The sequence below is a fragment of the Camellia sinensis genome, chromosome 13, assembly GCF_055761805.1.
Source record: "Camellia sinensis isolate YWXY chromosome 13, ASM5576180v1, whole genome shotgun sequence".
In the NCBI taxonomy this organism is placed as follows: Eukaryota; Viridiplantae; Streptophyta; class Magnoliopsida; order Ericales; family Theaceae; genus Camellia; species Camellia sinensis.
Window position 1 is genome coordinate 56262602 of NC_138973.1, and position 25443 is coordinate 56288044.

The 25443-nt window shown below is 32.3% G+C and overlaps 2 protein-coding genes across 2 annotated transcripts; both read right to left on the reverse strand.

The window, feature by feature from the left end:
• Positions 1 to 1293: 1293 nt before the first annotated feature.
• On the reverse strand, positions 1294 to 1820 carry LOC145805398 (uncharacterized). The gene is made up of 2 exons (XM_082900527.1): positions 1639 to 1820; positions 1294 to 1534 (listed from the first exon to the last, which is right to left on the reverse strand). Exons 1-2 carry the CDS (start codon positions 1818 to 1820, stop codon positions 1294 to 1296), a joined length of 423 nt encoding a protein of 140 aa, XP_082756653.1.
• A 1663-nt stretch (positions 1821 to 3483) lies between these two features.
• LOC114312974 (phospholipase A1-Ibeta2, chloroplastic) lies at positions 3484 to 5334 on the reverse strand. The gene has a single exon (XM_028259284.2). The coding sequence runs from the start codon at positions 5212 to 5214 to the stop codon at positions 3604 to 3606; it is 1611 nt and encodes a 536-aa protein (XP_028115085.2). The 5' UTR covers positions 5215 to 5334; the 3' UTR covers positions 3484 to 3603.
• Between the last annotated feature and the right edge of the window lie 20109 nt (positions 5335 to 25443).

Consider the following 25443-nt stretch of genomic DNA (forward strand, 5'->3'; position numbering starts at 1 on the left):
ATATTTGTACAGTACATATTTATATATAATGTACACTTCTGTATCTGTCAACTACAAAATGAGTCAATTATACATACATGCTCTTCACAATGGTGGCCATTTACCATTACCAACCTAATTCGCGTTGACTTTTGTGCCAACAACATCTTTAAGTACACAACACAAACTACATATAAGGATGATGGTGACTGGGAACAACTCTTTAAATATGTATCTTTTTAAATTAAATTATATTAAGGGGTTGTTTGGGATAAACTAAATAAGTGTACTTTTTGAATTTTTTGATAAAAAAGTAGAGGAAAAAAAGATAGTTATTTGGGACAACTTTTTAACTTTTTACGAAAAAATATATATTAAAATATTGTATAAAATAAGAAAATTACCATATTACCCCTAAACATATAAATGCATATTGACATCCCTTGTACCATGAAGCCAGTACTTTATGCTGCATACTTCAGAACTGGACGGTGCCTCCACTCCGAGCACAACACAGGACAGTACTGTTCAACTCGTGGGGGCCCACCACGGGTCCTGTTTTCATAATCAGAACCGTTCAATGTGTAAAATTCATCGAGTACTATATGTTTATCAAAAATCAAGTTAATCGGATATCGATAGTTATCTGATCAAATTAGTTTTTTGTCAACCGTTAATTTGTTCAACATTTATTTTTTTATACAAAACTTGTTTGATCATATAGTTATCGATATCCAATCAACGTGATTTTTAATAGGCATATAGTACTCGACAAGTTCTACACATTGAACGGTTTAGATTATCAAAACGAGGCCCGTGATGGGGCCCCACTGGCCGAACAACACCATCTTGTGTTGTGCACCGCCTGTGTTATTTGTACCATCGTTTGAGACTTTTTTTTTTTTTAGCAGACAACACTTCAGACTATACCATTGTCATGTCATAGAAAGTTGGCTTGTATTTTTTTTTTTGTGTAAATTTATTTTTATTTTTTTTGTGAATAGTGATAACTTTTTGACTTTTCGTCTTTTTTTATAACATGCCAAACCAGCCCTAAATATTATTATTTTTATGGAAAAAGCTTTGTAGCTCGAATTTTTTTGACTCGATAGGCCTAAAATCTAAAATTCCAGATTTTCTCTCTCCTCCTAGTGAGTCAAATATAATATAATATATCAGTATTTTCTCTCTCCTTATACCCTGTTTTTTGTCTCCCTCTATTCGAAGCCAAAAACCATTGAAACAAAAGCTCTTCTCAACGCCATAAGACGCCAGGCGAGGGTCCACGATCTGCAATTACTCAACTAAACATAATCAACCATCAACCCCATCAATTAAGATGCTAACATTGTCCTTGGCAATCGCGGATTGGTCGAGAATGAGAATGGCCTCTTCCTTGAGGGAATGGACGTAAGCAATTCGTTCAACAAAAAGAATGAGCAAGTGAATTCTAGGAGTGAGAGTCTTCACGTACTTGTCGAATCGTCCGACCACATTGGCCTTTTTCTCAAGGACTATCCGGATGCCCCAATTTACAGGAGGTGGAATTTCATACCTTTTTTAACTCGTAACCACCAAAATCACAAACCAAACGATTAGACATTATTATTGAACAACTCTATGTTTGTGTATGTACGTTTGAGTACTATTTAGACCTACCTCATATTGGGATCGCAAGAGGTGCAGAAATGGCGGAGGGAGGAATGGAGAGATTGAGAAAGAAGTGGAGAGAGATTGAATAGAGATGAAATGGAGATGTCTCTACAAGTGATGATGGCCGATAGGCGGAGGTGTCTCAATGACATGAAGGAGTTAATGGATCTTGATTTCGTGATACTCATTGTTGATTTGATTATGTGAATTTTGAATCGTTTGAGACTGGATTGAGTTTGGAATTTTCAACTGTGTTTATGTGTGTTTGGGGAAGAAAGAGAGAGAAAGAGAGAAGGAAAATGGTGAAGAAAGAGAGGGAGGGTTTGGGTGGTTTGGGTTTGGGTTTACACAAATTTCTCAGTTGAGAATTGAATACAAAACAAAGCCCTAGTAAAACTCAGTAGTAGTTAGTTATCAACCTTGGAAGATACTCAGTCAGTATAAAAAGATTTGGTAGACTCCTCATCTTCTTCCACTATGAACAGAGCACAATGTTGATGTCTACACACAACAGCAGTGGCTGCGGCACACACACAGCAACAGCACCCGGATTGATGCTCAGCGGTAGCACTGTTCCGGTCCTTTCACTGTTCTGATCGGTGCTCAACGGCAGCACTGTCGCTAAGTTACGAAGAAGTCTTCACTCTGTTCTTTTCTTTTCTTTTCTTTTGAACTGAAATGAGAGTTGAGTTGAGCATACACACACACCAAATAGAAACTCAAAATCGGGCCACTCGAACCACAACTTATTCGAGCTACGTGGCAGAGCAGTGTTTTTATATCAAGAATTCTAAAGTAACAGTGTGCCTATCCAATAATGAGAAAATATGCATTTACATGACCCAAAAAAATATGAACAATATGAAAAAAAAAAACACAAAACACATAGGCACACAACCACGGATCTGCTGTGATTAAGTCAAAACAACAATCTGCTGTGAGCCTGTGGAGGTTTTTTCCAACTTTTTTTCGATGATTTGAACTGTTCATATTGTAAGGTTTATTGAATAGATCATCCATGCAAAAAATCTAATTGATTAGAATCTATAACTTTATAACAAAAGCACATTTATTTTTTAATATATAAACGGTTGACATTATCTTGATAATTTTTATAAAACAATTTGAATATGATTATGGGATTACGGGTTTCTGATTAACTTGATTTTCTGTATGGATGATATACTCAGCGAATCTTACAATATAAACGGTTCTGATCATCGAAAAAAACTCAAAAAAACCTCCACAAACTCACAGTAGATCACTATTGTGACTTAATCACAGCAATATCCCAGGTCCCATAACCACTAGGTATTTCCTTTTACGCTAGATAATTTTTGGTGTTTGGGGTTTTGTCCTAATTAGTTTCCTACATATATGTTGGGTCTTTTGGCCCAACTTATAGATGAAAATATTTTTTTTATTTATTTTTATTTTTAATGATTTTTTTTTTTAATTTTAATTTTTTTTTTGTTGATTTTTTTTGAAAAACATACACTAAAAATGTAAATAAGTAAAATTTTGTCTAAAAGCCTAAAAAAGTATGTTTATTTTTGTTTTTAGTGATTTATTTTTCAAACTTCTCAATATATATTTTTAATTTTTAGATACTATAGTTTAGACGAACTTGAAGATTTTTAAAAAAAAAAAAAGAAAAAAAAAATTGACTCAAACTTGCTGAAAAAGAAAGCTTGAAGCTGTCTCACATTATTAGGTACTTACCCGGCATAAGCCTAGATTAGTCTCAAGAGTGGTTAGAATAGAACTTGACAACTTGAGATCTCTTAGGTTTATATTTTTACTAAAATGGAATTTTTTCTCAATGAAATGATAAAGAAATAGACACATGAATAGATTAAAAAAGAAAAGAATGGATTTTTTTTTTCTTATTTCAGTTTTGTACAAGTATATTTATCCTTGGCCCCAAAAATGGGTGCTTTTACTACTATGATAATAAAATAAGTAGCAAAATCAAGAAGGGCTTGGCAAACAACTAGACATAGGCATTCCTTCCCTCTTATCAAGCTTCAAAGTCAATGCCTTTGCCTTACTTGTATACAATTTTTTCACATTGGATTTTTGTTCATTAAGCAATTTCACTAAACTTCTCTTAGCATTAGCCCTAAATGGACAATTTGATGCTAAAAAACCATCTACCAAATGCAGATAAGCTTCCAAGTCATGGCAACATGCTACATCTGCATTTGGCTTTAGGTATGGAGACATTTTTGTATCAACTCTCAACTCTGTTCCAACATGTGAGTAAGCCCATGGCATGTTGTTGTCAAGCACGTCGAGCACCGCGGCTGCGCTTGAGTTCCTTAGCGCCTCATCGATTCCTTCGCTGACAAACATACCGGGAACTCTAGTGATCACGTCTTGAGAGTTCACAATACGTAATACTTTAACGTTGTTTGTGTTAATACGGTTTGCAAATCCTCGGTTGCCGACACGCGGGCCACCGAAGGAAAAAACTGCCACTGGTGGTACCGACTCCTCCGGTGCACATGTACTCAATTCATCAGCCACTAATAGGGCTAAGGCCGCACCCAGGCTATGCCCGGTCACGGTGATACTTAGGGTCTCACCCTTGTATAAATCCATTAGCCGGCGAATTTCTTCTACTACTGACTCAGCTAAGCTTGGCACGTGAGCACCACCTGTCTTGTATAGGCTTAAAAACCCACATTCCACCTTGGGTTGGCCATTGGTTTGGTCATCTTGGCCTGGGATTTGAACTAGCAGATCCCGAAAATTTTCTGCCCATTCAAGACACGTGGCAGTTCCACGGAGGGCAATCACGATATCCCTTCTTCCCATCCGTGCAATCTCCCTCTTATCGTCGCAAACTGCCACGTACCCGATCCAACTTGTCCGTTGGGTCATCCACCCGAGATCTGGTGCCACGTCATCCACCCACTTCGGCAACCCAATTGATGACGTGGCATAAAGACTCTTCGTCACCCTATATGACCTTTCCGGCAATGCCACATGGCGTAGGGACGGGGCTTCATCGGCTGACGTGGCGGGGTTTGAGTGAAAACAATGGTAAGCAGCCTGAATAAACTCACCATACCGGACCACCTCCCTCCGGAGATTCTCGTCGAGCGGGTCCACAAGGCCGGACCAATCATTGCAGCCGTGATATTCCCTCCACCGACTACCGAGATGGTTCCTCGGAGAATATTCCTGTTTCATCGACAATAGTCGTTGGAGGCGGTTAAGATTTCGAGGAGACATGTCCTCGGCTGCCTTCATTTCGGGCCAAATACGGGCCAATTTTAGGCCTTCCAGTAGACCTTTCCCTTTGTTTTCCGGCTGCCCACCATTATTGCTGATAAGTTTCTCAACTGGTTTTGGTGGGTCAAATGGATTGGGTTGAGACTGAGTTTGAAGCAACTTTTCAAGGTTGGATAAGTGTTTGCGAGTGGACTCGGTGGTTGTGACTGGTTTAACAGCTAGTGAAGTAGCCGTGGGCATTCTAGTTAATGGGTTCGATGGTGACCCACGACATTTGAAGCTGGCTCCTCTGTTCTGAACGAGTTTGAGGTTGTTTGCCGGAAGTGTAGAACCCATCTGCATGGTATTAGGGAGAGAGAGAGAGAGAGAGAGGGGGGGGGGGGGAAAGAGAGAGAGAGAGGGGGGGGGGGGGGGAAAGAGAGAGAGAGAGAGAGAGAGAGAGAGCGCTAGCTTAAACCAACCAAGTAGGATTGAATTGATCAACGAAGGTATATATAGAAGGAATAGATGGAATCCGTATATAGATGTGAGTCTTTGCTAAATGCCCTTGGGTTTAGATCACAATTACATGAACCCATAATTGTGTTTTCATTTTTTGTCTTGTGGTTTTATTATTTTTTTGTGAAAAATACAAAATTTGTTTGGTTGACTTCTTTGAAAATCGGGTAATTATTTAACAGTTGTTTGGGATGACTTAAATAAGTGTATTTTTTGTCTTTTTACGAAAAGATGTACAGAAAAATGACGAAAAAAAGATAAAAAGATGGATTATTTTGTGAATGCCAAACTTGGCCTAAGTCATTTCGGAAGATAAATATGTGTGATAATTCATAATATTATGATTGGTAGAAAATGTGCGTAAATGAGATATTGTGTTAGATGATTAAGCAACATGAGGAGCCATCATGAATAATAATTGATTAGATAGTGCAAACACGTGATACTTCAGAAATATTTTATAATTTCACTTGAAAACTAGTTTTCTGAGACAGTTCAATTTGGAGGATTTTGTCAAGGTTTGTAGGGCCAAAAGGATTTTATTTTAATAATTTAAATCGTTTATTTTGTAAACTCTTTCGTATATATTATTTATGAAAAAAATCCGATCGATAAGATAATCAACTTTTTTTATTTTATGGTTTTATTTATAAAAAAACTTAATTTTTTTTATAGATTACAAAATGAACAATTTTTATTATCGAAATTGCACACCTAGACAAAAAAATAATTTTTCACACAAATAAAAATGATGAATATTTTTAAAAAAAATTCCAAAAAATATGAGAATGAAAATAAACACAAATAAAATAAAAGTTGTACTATTCATTTTAGGAGTTTATTTTTATTAATTATATGTTGTATTTGTTCTTTATCACTATTATAGTAATTTATTGAGTTTCATTGTAATATATTATATGAATTAAATTTTTTTTAAAAAATAAGGGGAATTACATACTAGTGATGTCAAAAAAATTTACAAAAAATATATATATACATAAATTATAATAATTAAAATGATAATTTTTTTAATAATTTTTTAAAACTCCTCCTAAATAATAATTTCCCCAAAACTATACTCAAATTACCATTTAGCATTTATCCTTAAAAAGAATAAAAAATAAAAGTCAGAAAAAGTATTTTTTATAATTTGAAATTGACCCCTTCTGTCCGAAAAGTCCTCTTGAAATACCCCTCACCGAGTAGAGAGCCATTTGCCGTTGAAATGTCACAACTGCCCTTTTCTTGCTCTCAACGTATTGTTTGACTAAACTCTCCATGTATACTGGACTTTTCGTACAGTTTTTTTTTTTAAAAAAAAAAAAAAAACTAAAAAGATTTTGTTAACCGTATCTATGTAAAAACTTTATAATATAATAAAGTATAAGGATGATTTGTTGAGACCAATTGAATTGAATGAAAAAAAACTTTTAGTCAACGACTCCGAGCATTCCCATCAAATTAGTTAAAATTATTTTTTAGTTAAATTAGTGATACTGTTCATCAAAAATAGATTGTATTAGTTTTATTACTCTTCATCGCTAATATACGAGTGTTACAATACCTCGCTACAACAAGTGAGGTAATGTTCATTGTTACAATGTGGAGATTAGTGTTATCAAAAATCTGGCCAGTCAACCGATCAACGATCATTTTTTTTTTTTTTTTACATTTTTTAAGAATTATTTGGTTAATAACTCATCAATTTAATAAAAAAATAAAAAATAATAAACATAATAAGAAGATAATATTTTAATAAAATTAAGTTAGAATAGAGAGTTTGATATAGTAAGTACTAAAGAGATGAGTAAACTAAAATAGTGAAATAACTTTTTAGTTATAATTTGACTAAAAATTTAAAAAAGCTAATATAGATGCTCTTACTAACAAGTGTCAGACCAGTCAATTTCTTCACCATTAATTTTTCTTCCCTCAATTCAGACCATCAATCTGGATAGTACTCTATAAGAGAGGATAGGATTAGGGTAGCATTTACGTTTAAATTTGCATAAGAATGAGTGAGTGTATGATTACTTTTAGAGAAATGTTATAAATAAATAGATTTTTAACATAAAAATAAAATTTATTACAACAATATTAGATACCGTATAAAAGTATCTTAGACTACATTTATTTAAGGAGTGACACGCATAACACTAAATTAAATTTACATCACACACTATATTTTCATAATAAGTTTTATATAACATTTTTCAAGTCCATAACTTTTTTCTATTTATTAATGTGAAATCATTATCTTGTGATAAAAAAATTTAACGTGTAATTTGTTTATAAATGGTATTACTACCTACCCACCCACATTACTACCTACCCACCCAAGAAAAAGAAAAAAAAAAAAAAAAAAAGGACGAATTCCATTGCAAGCAAATGAAGAGTACCTCTCCCTATCGTTGCGAAAATTTCACAATAATAAGCGTATATTTGTTTAATAATAATGAATTAGGGCAAATTAGTGAAATATTTCTTTTTAACTTTTAGTAATAGGAGAGATCCAATATATTTTTCCTTATTAGTTAAGGTCCCTCAATAATATTATTAGAGATATTTTAGCTCAAATTTCTCTGTAACAAATTTTTCTGTAATGAGTTGAAATTTATCTATGAAATTTTTGAAATTTTCTTTGTAAAATTTCTTTTTGAAGAATTAAAATTTCTCTATGACAATGCGACCCAACAAATATGAAAATATTGTGTGTTTTTTATATTATAAAATCTTAATATTAGGAACCTTAAACTTAAAATTCAAAAAACTATGTTTATTTAAAAATTTTAAAAGAAGATGAAAAAAGATCACAAAATACTAAATAATTTATGTTTCCTATCTGTCGCATGCCTACTTCATTGCTGAGGTTTATGTATATCCGACAAGCAATGGGAACTAGAATTTTTCATTTTTGACAAATCAACCATATTTTCCCATTGGTCACTCATTGATAATCTCTTTCTTTGTCAAAAAAGCTGAAGGGAGTGTTTGGTCGTGAGGAAGTAAAACTTGATGAGGCAGCTCTTCACCGGAGTTGATAGAGTAAAAAGGTTGAACATTGATTATTTGAATGAGACATTTATTTTAAAAGTAACAAAGATGAGAATTTCAAGGCTAAAGTAGTAGTTTGTGTCTCTCGAAGTGTTAAATTCCTAAAAGGTGATCACCTCCTGAATTTTGTCTGCGTATTTAGGTTATTAAAAAAAACATTTTCTGGTATGGACCAACTATAGCTACCCAAACGCGTACCTTAACACATTCACACACACATATATATAAAATGATGTTTGCATTTATCCATTAAGTTATTCCTTCTATTTTCTTAATTTTGATTGCGAAGAACAATCAATATACTTTTTCTTTTCTTATTATTTGGCACTTAAGTCGAAGATGAAATAATGAAACAATTTTCTATTGGCAATTTAATGTGTTTTTTTTTAAAAAAAAGAAAATTTACTTTAAAAGTATTTATATTTAACCGAGTATATAGTTTTTTTTAAGGGGCAAACCCATCACAAACCCTAAAAAACTAGTTTGGCAATTTAATATTTTTGTATTTATGAGAAAAGGCAAATCAGTCTTGGTCTGTTCCCTCCTTTGAAATCGAAATAACCCAACCCGATTAAATTGGGTTAATTCAAAAATTAGAACTGTGGTTCCACATTAATTAATTAATTTATTTATTATAGATGTTTATTACAAAACAAAATAAGCAAATTATACTAGTGACTTCTATATTTTGCCAATTATGTCATTTTATTCCATATAATTTCAATTGTGTCAATTTTATTCTTTAATTTTATTTATTTATTTATTTTTATGCCGTGTCAATTTAATTTAATTGATAACATTCATTAAAAAAGTTAATAGAAATAAATGACAAAATTATCCTAAAAAAGAGTTTGGTACCAATTTGTGGTGTTTATATAGCACCAATTTATGGTTTGAGTTGTGAGTTTAACCCCTATAGAGAGAGGAGTTTAATATTTTTGTGGTGTTTATTTCTCCCTCAACTCAAAGTTGAATATAATTATTTTATTCTTATTTCTTCTCTAGTTTTTACTACTAGTGACTGTTGGACTTTCTAATTACCGTTTTGAACTTTAATTGTTCAATTTGATATAATATTTTTCATATTTGTAATTATTTTTTTACTGATTAACTAAAAAAAAAAATTCACAAAAAGAGAACAGATCATTTCAAACTAGATGTTAATCCTTAAATCACTTTGAAGAGAATAAGGGTTTGTTTGGGAAGTAGGTTGGTTTTTTTGGCTATTTTAACATGGGGCTAAAAAGTCTGGTTTAAGAAGGGCTTTTCACTTTTTTGACTTTTTTGTAAGAGAAATAATGTAATGATTATGGGTTAGATGTGATATTTTGTCTTATTAGGCTAAAAAGCCTATTTTATTTTTTGTGACTAAAATAGCCAAAAAAACCTGGCTTTTAGCTTCCCAAACAAGCCTAAATGGACTATTTTATCCCTTAATTTTAGTCTAATTTCTAAAATATTATCAGTTGGACTAACACTATAAAAAAATAAGGTTTTAAAAACTAAAATTTAGGGACACACTTATTTTTTGGGGACCAAATATTTTTGTTGCGAAAAATATAGTTATTATATTTTTAGCAATGAAAATTGGAAATTAGTGATGAATTATTATCTTTTTCAGACCAAATTATTTTGTCTCTAAAAGTGTATTTATTAGCAACATTTTTAAAATTTTGTCTTTAAAAGTCTTGTTTTTGACTTTTTGAGATGACCTTTTAGCGACTATCCTCATGACGATAGAAATTGGTTCTTAAATGTCTTTTGCAACAAAATTTTCATTTTTAGAGACCAAAAAATTTGATTCCTATAGCTCTTATATGTTGTAGTGTAAATTAATATAATTCATAAATTTTAAATGTAAAATTGATATAATTAAACTATAAGAAATAAATTGACATACGGTGAACTAAAGGAATAACATTTATTGTCCAAACAAAATTTTGAGAAAATTGTAGTCTGAATTCCACTTAAAAATAACACTTAGATTGTGTTTGGATTATTATTTTTGGTAGAGAGTACAAAGGAAAAGAAAAAAAAAATAGTGAAATATAATTATATTTTACCTATCTTTTCAAATTTTTTTTCTTCTAAATCCTTATCCAAATTCATAAAAGGGAAATAATTACAAAGTGAAATTGTCGTATGCCATACAAAATTGTGTGTCATATAATTGATTCTCATATTAGTTTTTTTATCAATAAATAGGAGAGTAATTATAAATATAAAAAATATTTACATTATTAAACAGGTTACTAACCCACAATAGCCAGAAAGTTAAAAAAAATCTAACAATCAATAAACCAGCTAGTCCAAGCCTAACACAACCACCACTAATTACATAAGTCCCATAATAGTAGAGAAATAAACCACCACGAAAAGTATTAAACTTATCTCCATATGAGTTGAATTCGAAACTTCGCACCACAAAGGGTGTTACACAACTACAAGCCAAATGCCTTCATTATTCTTGGATTAGTTCGATTAGCTTGAAATTTATTAGAGAATCAAACCCATGTCGCTAGGTTTGTCATTTTAAGAAGAAAAAAAAGAAAAGAAAAGCAAATTAACCCAATTCATAAAAATTGAGATAATTCGGGTTATAGGGGTAATTCGGTCCGTTTGCACACCCTATGCAATCAGGACCCATCTACAGTTAACCGACCACGTAGATTTAGGGAAAGAAATCGTGTAGTTGTCTAGTACAAAGCAGTGTTTTTTTTGTCTTTCTTTTAACAAGAGTACAAACAGTGTTGGAACATGAAAATTAACATGTTACTAATGCAAACATGCAAAAAATGAGTCTTAGTTTGGCCGCTGTGATTTTCAGGGGTCAATTTTTCAAGATCTTTTGCAGAAACGACTTAAAATTAGTACTTCTTATCATCATTATCTCAAAGTGTTTTTAACGTGTAGTTAAACACTAAAACGTAATATAATAAAACATTTAGACAACCAATTAATACTAAAATTGATTCTAGGCTAGTGTGCTTGACCCGAATTCTAGCGTACTAGCTTACAAAAACCCCTGCCAGAAACACATTTTAATATTGGAAAATTATACGATAGTCTCATGAACGACAAGAAATTAAGATTTTAGAGACAAATATTTAAGAATAAAATCACTTTTTATGGAAAAAAAATATATTTTTATCGTCAAAAGTGTTATCATTATATTTTTAGCGACAAAATTAAATATCTAATGATGAATTACTAAGCTTTTCGGACAAAAAGTTGTCTCAAAAAATAAATCTTTTTAGAACCAAATTATTTTGTCTCTAAAAGTACATTTATTAGTGATATTTTTAAAGTTGTGTCCCGAAAAGTCTATTTTTTGACTTTTCAAGACAACATTTTAGCAATTATTCTCGTGACAACTGAAATTATTCTTAAATATATTTTGTTACAAAATTTATACTTTTAGAGACAAAAAAAGTTTAGTCTCTAAAACTCTTATATGTTGTAGTGAAGACTATCATGTAGGAAAGTGATTTATAAATATAATTTGCGTGGACTATACATAGTGCATCGAGAATAATAAATGGTGACATACTTGTAATTATAAGAGACAATGATGAGTGTTTTCGTTAGAAATGAAAGAAATTTAAAATGTCCTGTCATTCTGTATAAAATTTCTATATAAAATTTATGTTTGTATAATATTAAGTAATATTATTTATGTGATACTCTCGATAATAAGTGGGTTATTCTCGTCACCCATCTGCAGAAATTTTCGGTGCATTGATTAAGAATACCACATAAGCCATTGCATATAAGACTTTGAGATTGTTGAATAAGGAGCAAAATATGTTTAACAATACATAAATCGGTCATAAAATGAACAAAAGTCACACCATTTTAAGCTGTATTCAATTCTGAAATTAATTTTTTGCAAGTAAAAAAAAGTGATTGAATAGCGTTGTACCTTTCGAGACACCCGGTAGAAGCTATTGTTTTTCAATCAATACTCATCATTGTTGGGCAAAATACTCGGTTTGGTTTTCCAAATACATATAATGCTTTTGTCAAATTTCAAGTTACATAAGTTGGAAGGTGGTCCATTTTTCACATGATGATTTAATCCATATATAGTGCTTGTAGATTAAGACCTTTTTGTTCCAACACACCGTCCACATGGAAAAAACATGTTGCTACCCACAAAAAAGTACATTAAATGTTTTTTTTTATCCATTCTCCCCTCTCATACATAAAAGTATATACATATATACTAATAATAATATACCGTACACAAAAAATTATAAAGAAAAATGTGAATAATATCAATGTATGATTCATATTTTTCAAATGAATCACATCTAAAATAATTTCCAATCACATAATTAATTTCTTGTTTTTTTTTTGTCTTTGCTTTTTTGTTTTTTTCTTGCATATAACTTTATTTGATATGTTAGTGATGCTCTCATTATATATAGAGGCGTGATTATATATATATATATATATATATTACTTTATGATAGCTTTTTGAGTAATTAAAGGTGTTCTTTTAGGCGCACCCATTGGGACCATATATAAAAAAAAAAACAAATGAAGTGGCCAACAAAGAGTGATGATGGAACAGTTTCGACGAGTGGGGATGCTTATTTCTCTACCACGTGTAATTAAAGTTCCTTATTCTTCTTCTAAATTACAATGATCTGTTATTCTACTCTCAAAACTAAAACTCTTCAATGCTCCTAACTTTGTCATATCTTAACTTTTATAAGGATAACTATATATCATTAACTTATACCAAAATAATAATAATAAAAAAAAGTAATGTTAGGTGTGGAGATATATTTTTGAGTACCGACACGTGGCAAGATGACGTCGACGTGTCAGCCGAGGTGCCACGCGGCAGGGTCATGACACCGAGGTTATCTCGGTTAAGCCGAGGTTATCTCCGAAGATATTGGAGTCCGAGAAAAGCGGATAAGGGACAAGAGTCCTAGAATAAAGAAGAGACTTAGCCAAGATAAGGATAAAACTCTTAGGGAGTTTATCTTTATCTCTTGAGGAGTCCAAAGTAAGTGCTGAACAGGAATCCATAGAAGTCAGGCTTCTAGTGGGATTAGGATTGAGGTAACTATAAAAGAGAGGCACCCCGTGGGTCTAAGGTACGCAATTTTATACTTTGAGCATTGAGTTTAGCATTATTGATTATCTTTGAGAGATATACTGACTTGATCGTCGGAGTGCCCCGGGTGGTCGAAACCACTGCCGGAATCTTCTCTTTCTGTTACAGGTTAGCCAGGTGTCATCTATTCTGCCAGTGTTCTCTAGCTGAATACTAAGTTGGGCAGTATGATCGGAAAATCACTCACACATTAGGAACATTAAATTTTCTACCAAATAAATGATCAAATATCTTACATGGGTGTGGGGTCCGCAACCCATATGAGACATTAGATCATTTGTTTATGTTGACACCAAAAAGTAATTCTTTGTCGATTGTGGCTTGTTAATTATGACTAGTAGCCTCGTTTGGCAAGAGGCTATTTTAGCCAATTAGCCAAAAAGTTACTAAATTAGCCAAAAAGCCAACAACCCATACCAAAAAGTCAAAGATTCTATTTTCTCTCTACTTTTTTGCACATCTTTTCATAATTAGCCAAAAAGTCATCCCAAACATACAAGTTTTTTTTACCTACCTTTTTAGCCAAATAGCCAAAAAGTTACTAAATTAGCCTGTTCCCAAACGAGGCCTCATTTAATTGATTATGACTTGTCGATTATAACCAAATCTAATCTTATTGGTTGTGACCAGTCGATTTTGGTCTATCGATAGTCTGTCGATTCAGACTATAAATTATTTTAAACATAAAATTAAGGCCATGACACTAAAAACTATTTTTGTCTGTTGATAAACATGTCCAAACATGGAGAGATGATCCAGTATGGGATAGAAGCAAGGACCACAAGATTAGTGATGCGTGTGGTTCTGAAATGCAGAACAATTGACAGGGTTGAATCAATTAAAGGAGCATTTTCATATGCAGTGATAGCAGAGGCGGTTTCTTCTGTCGATATGCCTGAAAATGTAATAGAACATGGCCAAACGTGGCTCAGAATTGGAGCCATGAGTTTAGGGGTATGTTGATGAAGAACACATGGTTTATTTGCATAGATTGAAGAGAAAGACAAGGCTACAACAGAAGAAGCAATTACAGGCGGTTGTAGAGATCATGGGCAGTTATTCAACGAAGTGGAAGTAACTTGCTTCATGATGGAACACGTGGCAGCTTATGGACAGCATGACCGGTGGCATGAAGCCTATAAATAAGCAAAGAAGAGAAGCAAAAAGGAGGACAGAAAAATCAACTCACAACTTAAGAAATCTAGGAGTAGTCTAATGTATGTAGGAATAACAATACTTGTAATTACGAGTAGGAATAGTATTAGTGGTTAGCATTTGTAGTCTGTACAAAGTTCTATTGATTGTAGTATCAAAAAACTTGTAATTTGATCCTTATGGTTAAAGTGACGAGTTTTTTTTATTATCAATCAATTTCTAGTTGTATTTATTTTGTTTCTTCAAGAAGAAAACCTCTAAAGAAGTTCTTGAACCTGTCAAGGCATTAAAACACTCAACCACATTGCCTAATTGAATTGTTTGTTTGTGAAAATTAGTTTCTCTGTCAAATCACCTCTGTTGATTTGATTCAAACCAGATTTTTACTAACAATTTTTGGCACGCCCAATGGAACACTGTCTAATTTGAAGTAATGGCGATAAAGAAGCAAACTGATGTTTATGGAATCATGCCTTCAAGTAGCATGTCCATGTCTTACGCACCCATGGATGCAAACCGCTAATGGAATGACAGTATTCCCATGGATATAAATTATTAATAGAATCTCTCATCTTCCATGTTTAAAGATTGCCAATATTATGGCAATGATTCTAACACCTATTGCCAACATAATGACATGATAAATGATATGGAAAGAATGAATCGATATTGTAAAGATGAAATTTATTGGCGCGAAAATGAAAGTTTGGACATAAGAAGATAAATTAATTCTCTTTATCAGCAAAAATTTCAAATAATTTCATCATCTCGATATTATTTGATACAAAGAGCTTTAAATTATTTTGATGACAAAAATTCATCAACTTGAAGGTCAAATTTACCTAATTGATGAAGAAATTCGATATTGAGAGTATAATTTAGAAGGTTTAATGGCCAAGAAAAATTAAGGTATGAAAATAATATGGCTTGGGAGGCTTATATCCATATTCCTAATGAGCCAATTGTTCATGAAAAGTCAAGGTATGCGGCTCGAAGGGTTGGTACACCAAGTCATGAAGATAACATGATTTTGGAGGATATTCATAATCCAATAGTGGCTAAAATAGAAAAACAGTCTATTCTCTCAAAAGATATTAAAAATCCATTACAAAATAATGGTGAAAATATACTTAGGGGGTATGATTTTTTTGCCAAACATGGCAAAGAGTGCTAAGCCATTAATGGCTAAAAAAGAAAAACAGTCCATTTTGACAAAAAATGATGAAAATCCATCACAAAATGATGGTGAAGATTTACTTGGACAACATAATTTTAAGTCAAAGATGGCTAAAAATTTTGAATGTTGGGGACATGATTTTAGGCCAAAAGTGACTGAACATTATGAACAACTCACTTTTGTTGAATGTGAATTTTTTGACATTGTTTAAAGTGTCGAAATTTATGAATTTTTTTATTATATTCAAGAGTTTTGGAATCCAACATCCACTATGGATATGTGGATCGCATCAGAAGTTAATTTTTATGATATGGTTTGCAAGACAACAATGGTTAAAAAATATCACATTAGTTGGCCCAAATTTTGTCCTTAAATGAGGGGGGGCATTGTTGGCACAAAAAAGTAATTTTCTGTCAATTATAGCTTGTTAATTATGGCCAAATCTTGTTTAATTGATTATGGTTTGTCAATTATGGCCAAATCTAATCTCATTGGTTGTGACCAGTCGATTTTGGTCTGTCGATTCAGACCATAAATTATTTTAAACATAAAATTAAGGTTATGGCACTAAAAACTATTTTTTCTGTCAATAAACATGTCCAAGCATAAAGAGATGATCTAGTATGCAGTAGGAGCAAGGACCACAAGATTTGTGACACGTGTCGACTTTGAAATGCAGAACAAGTGACAGGGTTGAAGCAATTAAAGGAGCAGTTTCATATGCAGTGGTAGCAGAGGCAGCTTCTTCTGTCGATATACTTGAAAATATGATGGAACATGTCCAAACGTGGCTCAGGAGTGGAGCCATGAGTTTAGGGGTATATTGATGCAGAACACGTGATTTATTCGCACAGATTGAAGAGAAAGACAAGGTTACAACAGAGGAAGCAAATATAGGCGATTGTAAAGATCATGGGCAATTATTCAAAGAAGTGGAAGTAACCTACTTTATGATGGAACACGTGGCAGTGTATGGACAACATGACCAGTGGCATAAAGTCTATAAATAGGCAAAGAAGAGAGCAAAAAAGAGAATACAAAAATCAACTCTGTCGATTGTAATTAGGAGTAGTCTAATGTATCTAGGAATAACAGTACTTGTAATTAGGAGTAGCGATAGCATTAGTGGTTAGCATTTGTAGTCTGTACAAAGTTCTATCAATTATAGTGTCAAAAAACTTGTAATTTGATCCTTATGGTTAAAGTGACAAGTTTCTTTATTATCAGTCAATTTCTAGTTGTATTTACTTTGTTTCTTCAAGAAGTAAACCTCCAAAGAAGTCTTTGAATATGTCAAAGCATTAAGACGCTTAACCACATTGCCTGGTTGTTTGTGAGAATTGGTTTGTTTGATGTTTGTTGATATTACACCAAAACTAGATTTTTGCTAATAATTTAGTAGAAAATTTGAAACCTATTGCATTTTTCATAAGAAAGTGATAAGTTGTTTAACTAGAATTTTTAAGTATGATGAGATTTATTTATATAATGAATTTTAATTACACATTGATGAGTAAAATTCTGAATATGTAGTATTAGAGTATTTGAATTAAAATTTTAGATAAATTACAAATACACCATTGAAGATTTACTTAAAGTACAAATTGTCCCATGTGATTTGAAAAATTACTGATACCTCCTTGTTAGTATTTTTTATTTAACAGAATTAACTAAAAAAATGAAATTCATAATTGCTCTTTTATACAATAATAAAATTACCTAAATTATTAATTGAAAATTATTTCTAATATTATTAAAAACTGTTAATTGACTTGATAATTTATTAATAAAATGGACGGTTTGTTGTGAAATTAAAAATCTTAGAAGGTGGAATGTAATTTTCAAAACTACAAGGAGCGATTTGTATTTTAATCAAATCTCAAAGAATATATTTATAATTTATCCTAAAATTTTTATCTCTTGTATAATTGATAGATTATGGGTTTTATGTGTACATAGAATTTGTTGTGTATTCCTCATATAAGATGCGAAATGAAATGACAAAATAAAAATAGTGATATTTTGGTCTTCTCTTGTCAGATGGTCATGAAATGAGGGAGCAAGGATCCTTTAGAATTTTTTTTTTTTTAAAGTTTCTTAAAGTGGTACATTGTGTGGTTGAGATTTAATGACAAGTCACATCAATTTTTCAATATTAAATCTCAACCACACAATACACCACTTTAAGAAACTTTAGGAAAAAAATACTCTAGAGGATCTTTGGTGTTTGTTTGATGGGTCATTCATTTATTTCCCTTCACAAGTTGACATAAGATTAATTATCTTCTAAACAAGTATTTTAATTAGTCTCAATTTTTTTTTTATTAATTTATTAAGTCTTATTAGTAGAGAATTTTTTTCATGCAGTCCTATTTTTTATTTTGATAGTGTTTTGGTGGATAACTATACTATCTTTTTAATGTGACAAGTATAATGTGATATTCCAATATAATAAGTATTAATGTGGCACTCTAACGATGTGACATTCTAAAAAAAAATTAAAAATTCCTTAGTATATTTTTTCTAAATTTAACAACGGGTATGATATGACACTCCAAGACTTTTACTCTAAAAAAACTAAAAAATTCCTTAGTGTATTTTTTTTTCCCAAATGTGACAATGTGGCAGGTATGTCACAAAAATTTCTTAGTATACTTTTTAAAATGTGACAATGTGGCAGATATGATGTGACACTCTAAAAAAAATAAAAATTTCTTAGTGTATTTTTCTCAAATATGACAACATGGCGAATATGATGTGACACTCTAAAAAAAATAAAAACTATTAGTATACTTTTTCCAAATGTGACATGTGACACTCTAACTTAGCAGGTATGATATGACATTCTAAAAAAAAAAATTAGTATAATTTTTTCCAAATATGACACATTAACATGACAGATATGATGTAACACTAAAAAACCTCTTAGTGTATTTTTTTTTTCCAAATGTGACGGGCCAATAAGTCATTATACATCCAAAAGGATTAAATGAATCACAACAGAAAAATATGAGACTATATGGAAGTCCAAAATATGAGACTTATTGGTCAATCTCCCTTAAATGAAATTATTCCTAATTTTTTGTTTTTCAAAAACTAAACCGTAATTTGTAATTTTGTTTTTGGTTTTCAAGATTGACTCCAAAGTAGTGAATAAAGGATTAAATTAAATTCAAATGGTAAATAAAAATAATAAATTGACTCCAAAGTCTTATTCATTTACTTTTTCGCTCCTATATCTAGTTAGTTTTATTTAATTGATGGGAAGCTAACCCATACACTTGTACATGTATTGTACTTAGAGCTACCCTGACTAGCAAATGATATTTCCACTAAATCAAGATTTAAGAAAATGAAAATGTTTTATTTTACTTTTGAAGAAATTATTTCTACATTTCAAACTCTTACCACAAGAATGCAATACATCTTACGCTAAGTTTAGATGAGAAGAACATTGAGAGGAGTATGTGATTTCGGATTTCCTGATTCTAATACTTGGAATAGATTAAAATAAAATAGTGATTCTTGATTATTTATTTGCACAAAAATCATATTACCAAGCTAAGTAAAAATTTGATTCCCTCACCTTTTCCATGAAAATCTTGCATTCCTGAAGAAATATTAGCCATTTAAGATTAAATAATAATAACTAGGTCTATAAATTTAAAATTTTATTATTTTTTCATTGAGAATTCTTAATAAAATCAAAAAATGTATTACATACTAATCTCACTATCATTCAAATGTCTTCATGAAAAGTACATCCTATATTATATTAATCAACAAGTTGACTATATAGGAATGAGCAGTTTTCTTGATTGTGCTTGCTATGAGAGAATTAAAAATATGGACTCATAGACCATGAAATATGGATTAAAAATAAATATTGTTTGGGGATTAAATATTTTAGTTAAAAAGTTAAAAAATTAAAGTCATTTTAAGTTATCACATCATTTTTTTTTTATCTTGTTGAATATTTTTTTGTAAAAAATTAAAAACTTATTAAAAAGCAAATTTCCAAACGAGTCTTAACTATAGTGTTTGTGTTTCTATGTCTAAACTTGAAGGTAGATGATGATGGAGATGAATGATATCATTCAACGTGTGACACGTCTAGGACGACTAACACTGAACTAGGTGGGAAAACAATTAGTTTTGTTTGATTTATATTTATTGAATGGAGGAGGAAGCTTATTATTCTTATTATTCTTGGTAGTAGATTGTCAAATGAGAGATGGTACGATGGAAGGGTTTGATAAACAAACCCATGTTTTCCAAGAAAGAGAGAGAGAGCACCGACGAGCAGTGGTTGGGTGGTTGATAAATTCATTTTTTTTAAGAGAGAGAGAGCACCGACCAGAAGTGGTTTTAGATACGAGATAGAAAACTAGTAAAAAAAAAAAAAGAAAAAAAAAAGCAAAAATGTTAGAAAATTCAAAAAAATTATCAAAAATTTTACTAAGGTAGCGTTTGGTAGAGTTTTTTAAATGTGATTTGAGAATATGAGTTGTATTTTGAGTTTGTGTGTTGTGGAATTATGATTTGAGTGTAGAAAATTTGTTTGGTTACGATTTTTAAATAGAGTGTTGAAATGTATTTTGAATATGTATTTTGAATTATGTTTTGAAAGTTTGATGTGACATGTGAAATAAGAAAATTTGTTTGATAATGTGTTTTCAAAATAGTTTTCAAAATTTAATTCAATCAATAATTTATTTTGAGTGTACACAACTCTTATATCGATATCCGTATTTTTTATCAACAGTAATAACCAAACTATATTTAAAATATTGAAATTTAAAATTTTTTTTTTTGAATTAATTTTTTTCAGTAATTTTTGTTGAATAAATTTTTTTTTCAAATTATTTTTTCATTTTAAAATAAATCTATGTCAATTATTTTGTGTCAATTAAATTTTTATATCAATTCATTTTTTACGCCTGTACAAACATCTTGTACAATACATTTTTAATTTTTGTTTTTAAATTTTGTTGAAGTCAATAACTTTTAAAAATACATATTAATAAAAATTAACATAAATACACTAAGTTTAATAGATTAAAATACAAATCATATCGTAAACCTTATAAAATATTATCAATTTTTTTTCTCATTTATTACACGTTATTAATTTATTAGGAAATGAGTACAAATCAGACCATTATTGAAGGACCATCAGCACGCTCATATAATTGAATTCACCTATAAATTTACTATTTTGTCCTTCTCTATTTACATGGGAAGTGAACAAAATATAAAGGGTAATTTAGTAATTTCATGAACCTACTACCTATATACTGAGCCAAAAGAAAAGGGACATCATAGCTGTGTATATCAGTTCACATGCACTTTTCTGAAAAACATTATTAATATTATAAAAAAATAATACATAACAAATTAAAATATAAAAATAAAAAATAAAAAACCAAGCTTCAGCCTTGTTATAAATTATGATAAACCATTCTTTTAACCACACCATCTTCACCGTCTTTGATCCTGCTGGAGGAAGATTTCAACTTCACCGTCGAGTAGTCTCAGCTCCATTTACAGGTTAGTTTCGTATTACCTTCGCATCTTGTATTTTATTCAGACTACCTTTGGTATTAAAACACCAGTAGCTTTCGAAGAAGAAGAGGAGCAGTAGCCTTCGACACGGTAAACCGGGTGGTCAACCGGCCGGTCATCCTATCCCAGTCGATCAGTTTTGTGGCTGCCGATCTATTCATGTTTTTCATATCTGTCCCATCATATGTGTTCCATTTTTTTACACTAACATTATATTATTTTTGATATATTTTCTATACATTTTTGTACATCATACTATTTTCGATATAGTTTCCATACATTTTTCTCAATTCATGTTTTAATATATATTTTTTATATATTCTTCTTTCACTGTTGCAGCTATCATGCCAAGAATAAAACGAGCCAGACCCGAACGTGGTGAATCCTCAAACCTTGTACAACATCAACCACAGCAACAACATCATGACAATTTAAATAATGATTTTTTATCGTATCATCATGAACAAGCCTATTCACATTTTATTAATCGACCAATTATTACGGGGAGAAATGCAAGACTACCTTCTCAATATGACCCGCTCTTAGTTGGTAAATTAGATACAATGGGATGGGTACATTTAACTAATTTACCAAATAAGGTATATCCCCGTATTGTACGATTATTTTATGTTCACTTGACAGCTGGTGACCAACAAAATGAACCGTTCAGTCTGACCTCCTATGTGAAAGGGAAAACAATCACACTCACTCTTCGTGCTTTCACACAAATTATTAGAGTTCAAACAGGAGATTTACAATGCTATTTTCAAAATGAGTCTGCCTTAGAACGAATGTTTGGTGATGTCACTCAGATCTATACCACAATTTGTGACAACAAATTCAGCGGCACTAATTTACTAGCCAGACATTTAAAACCCCACATTCGTATTCTTCATCGATGGATAGTTGAAAATGTCACTCCCAAAAAGGCCATTATGATAGTGTTTCATGTTTTAATGTTTATTTGTTATACTGTTTTGAAACTGGACAGAAATTAAATTTATGCTTCATATTACTCAAAGAAATGATGATTGCAAAACTCGATACTCTGTCTGGTCGGTCACTACCTTATGGAGCTTTGTTAACCACAATTTTCAAAGCGCATGATGTCAACCTTGAAGGGGAACAATATGTCAGAATCACTTCACCAATTTCTGAGTACATACTGACCCGAGGTGGTGGTGCTGACATATTGATGAGCTCTATTAATATTGAAAATGAACCAATACCCGATGAGGAAGAACCCAATGACAATGCCATGCCACCAAATGAACAACCCAATTACTGGACTGATTATTTGGCTGTGGAGCAAGAACGGTACAATCAGCGCGTACAATGGGAACAACAAATGGCTAATCAGCTCAATACATTGGGTACTCGGTTCGATGAATTTGCCGCTGCTCAAAACTCACTAATTCAACAATTTAGCGAGTTTCGTATAGACTCAGGGAGACATGATGAAGTGACAAGGAACCGCATTGATCAGATTGACCATCGAGTCACTCAGCTGTACCATCACTATTACCCTCCACCGCCAACACCACCTGATAATGATGCTTAACTTGTTCAAAAATCAGTTTAAATGGTGAAACAGATGTAGTGGCTACATGTTTTTTTTTTCAATTTTTTTTTGGTTATTTATTTTCTTATTTTGTTGTACTTCTTTTATTTTGTTATTTTGTTGTAAACTTCTGTATTCATGTCATGAATAACAAGTGTTTTTTTTTTAATCATTTTAAAACAAGTTACAATGTTCTGGCAATATTTACGAAAAGATTTCGCAAACGGAAAAATTATGGGCGTACAAAAATGAATATATGTGAACAAAATAAATGTCTAACAAATCCTTCATTTCAATGAAATGAATAAAAATTAAACAAATAAAAAATAATTTGTTTGTATCAATTAATACAAAAAATGAAATTAATGTTGTAAAATGAAATAAAACAAGTTTCAAGTAAATAATAAACCTTTTTTTTTTAAGTAAAAGGAAAAAAAAAAGTTAATATGAACAAAATTTTTAAAAAATAAGGTGTAAAAGGAAAAAAAAAATTAAATTGATAAACCGAATTAATAACAAAACTTTCAAATTGTTTACTATTTAACAAAAAGTCAAAACCACGAATATGCCATGTACAAATATTTTTTCACAAAATTGAAAATAATAAATTGTAATTATTTTATTAATTTAAGTCATTATGAAACCTTTATTACATTACTTCACCCACCACCCATGACCCACCACCACCCACCACCTACCACCCACCACCACTCACCACTCACCACCACCTACCACCCACCACCACTCACCACTCACCACCACCTACCACCCACCACCCACCTGCTACCAACCACCACCTATCACCCACTACCACTCACCATCCACCTCCCACCACCACTCACCACCACTCACCATCCACCTGCCACCACGACCCACCACCTACCACCCACCACCACTCACCACCCACCACTCACCATCCACCTGCCACCACCACCCACCACCTACCACCCACCACCACTCACCATCCACCTGCCACCACCACCCACCACCCACCTCCTACCACCCACCACCACTCACCATCCACCTGCCACCACCACCCACCACCTACCACCACTCGCCACCACCCACCACCCACCACCACTCACCACCACCCACCTCCTACCACCCACCACCACCTACCACCCACCACCACTCACCACCACCCACCACCCACCACCTACCACCCACCTGCCATCCACCACCACCTACCGCTCACCACCACTCACCACCCACTACCACTCACCACAACCCACCTCCTACCACCTACCACCACCGACGACCCACCACATTACATAATGACTGAAAGTAATAAAATAATTACACATTTAAAACCAGTACTCAGTACGATATTGAGTTGCCTTGTTGACATTCCTTTTTTATCCGTGGCCAACATGATTTTGCCACATAGCAGTAGCAATTGCATCCCGAACGTTCGATTGATACATTAACCCATGTTGTGACATGTCAACGTAGTCAGCTTGGTTTCCAACAAGCTCGTCTGCTTCTGCTTCTGCGACCATTTCATTATCAGCTTCCATAAATAATGGGTCCATAGTTGCATGCAAGCGGATCCAATTGTGCACTACACAACATGCAATCACGAGAGGCCCTTGTCTTGTAGACTTGTAATTTGGCATGGACCGCAATATTGGGAAGTGCTTCTTCAGAACACCAAATGTTCTTTCTATGACATTGCGTAATGACGAATGTCGATGGTTAAACAATTCCTTTGGTCCTAAATAATGACGGCCATGAAACTCTTGCAAGTGATATCGTTGAGACCGAAATGGGACAAGAAATCCAGGCATGTTTGTGAAACCAGCATAAACTAAATAGTACTTACCTACATGAAAATAATGAATATACAGTTCTGTCAATTGATATGTGCACAAAAAAAAAAAAACAGTGCACCATATGTTATTTGCGGACAGTTACCATTGGGTGGATGTGGGAACTGTAGATCAGTTCGTGTAATAGAGTCAATCAAAATAGCGTTGTCGTGAGCGCTACCTTCCCATCCGGAATTAATAAATGTGAACAACATATCGAAGTCGCAAGTTGCGAGTACGTTTTGCGATACCGTTGATTTTCGACCGCGGAATGTATTTTGTCTTAAAGCGGGGACCCATGCATCGACCAACGCGCCATCAATAGCACCGACACAATCCTAATTGACAGATATTTATTTGACATTAAAAGCAAAACAAACTTCGATATTACTTTTATAATTAAAAAGGAAATAATATTTATTTCACATACATTATTGATATGTACAACTTATAGGATAGTCATATTGTTCATACCTTGAACCAGGGAAAAAACCTTCTGTCATTTAAAATTTTTGCCGGTGTGTCGTCTTGGTTACGTGGCCTGATAACCGTTGATGCAAACTTGCACAATGCTCGCATAATAATTTTTATATGCCGACAAATTGTTTCCGTGGAGTGCTGA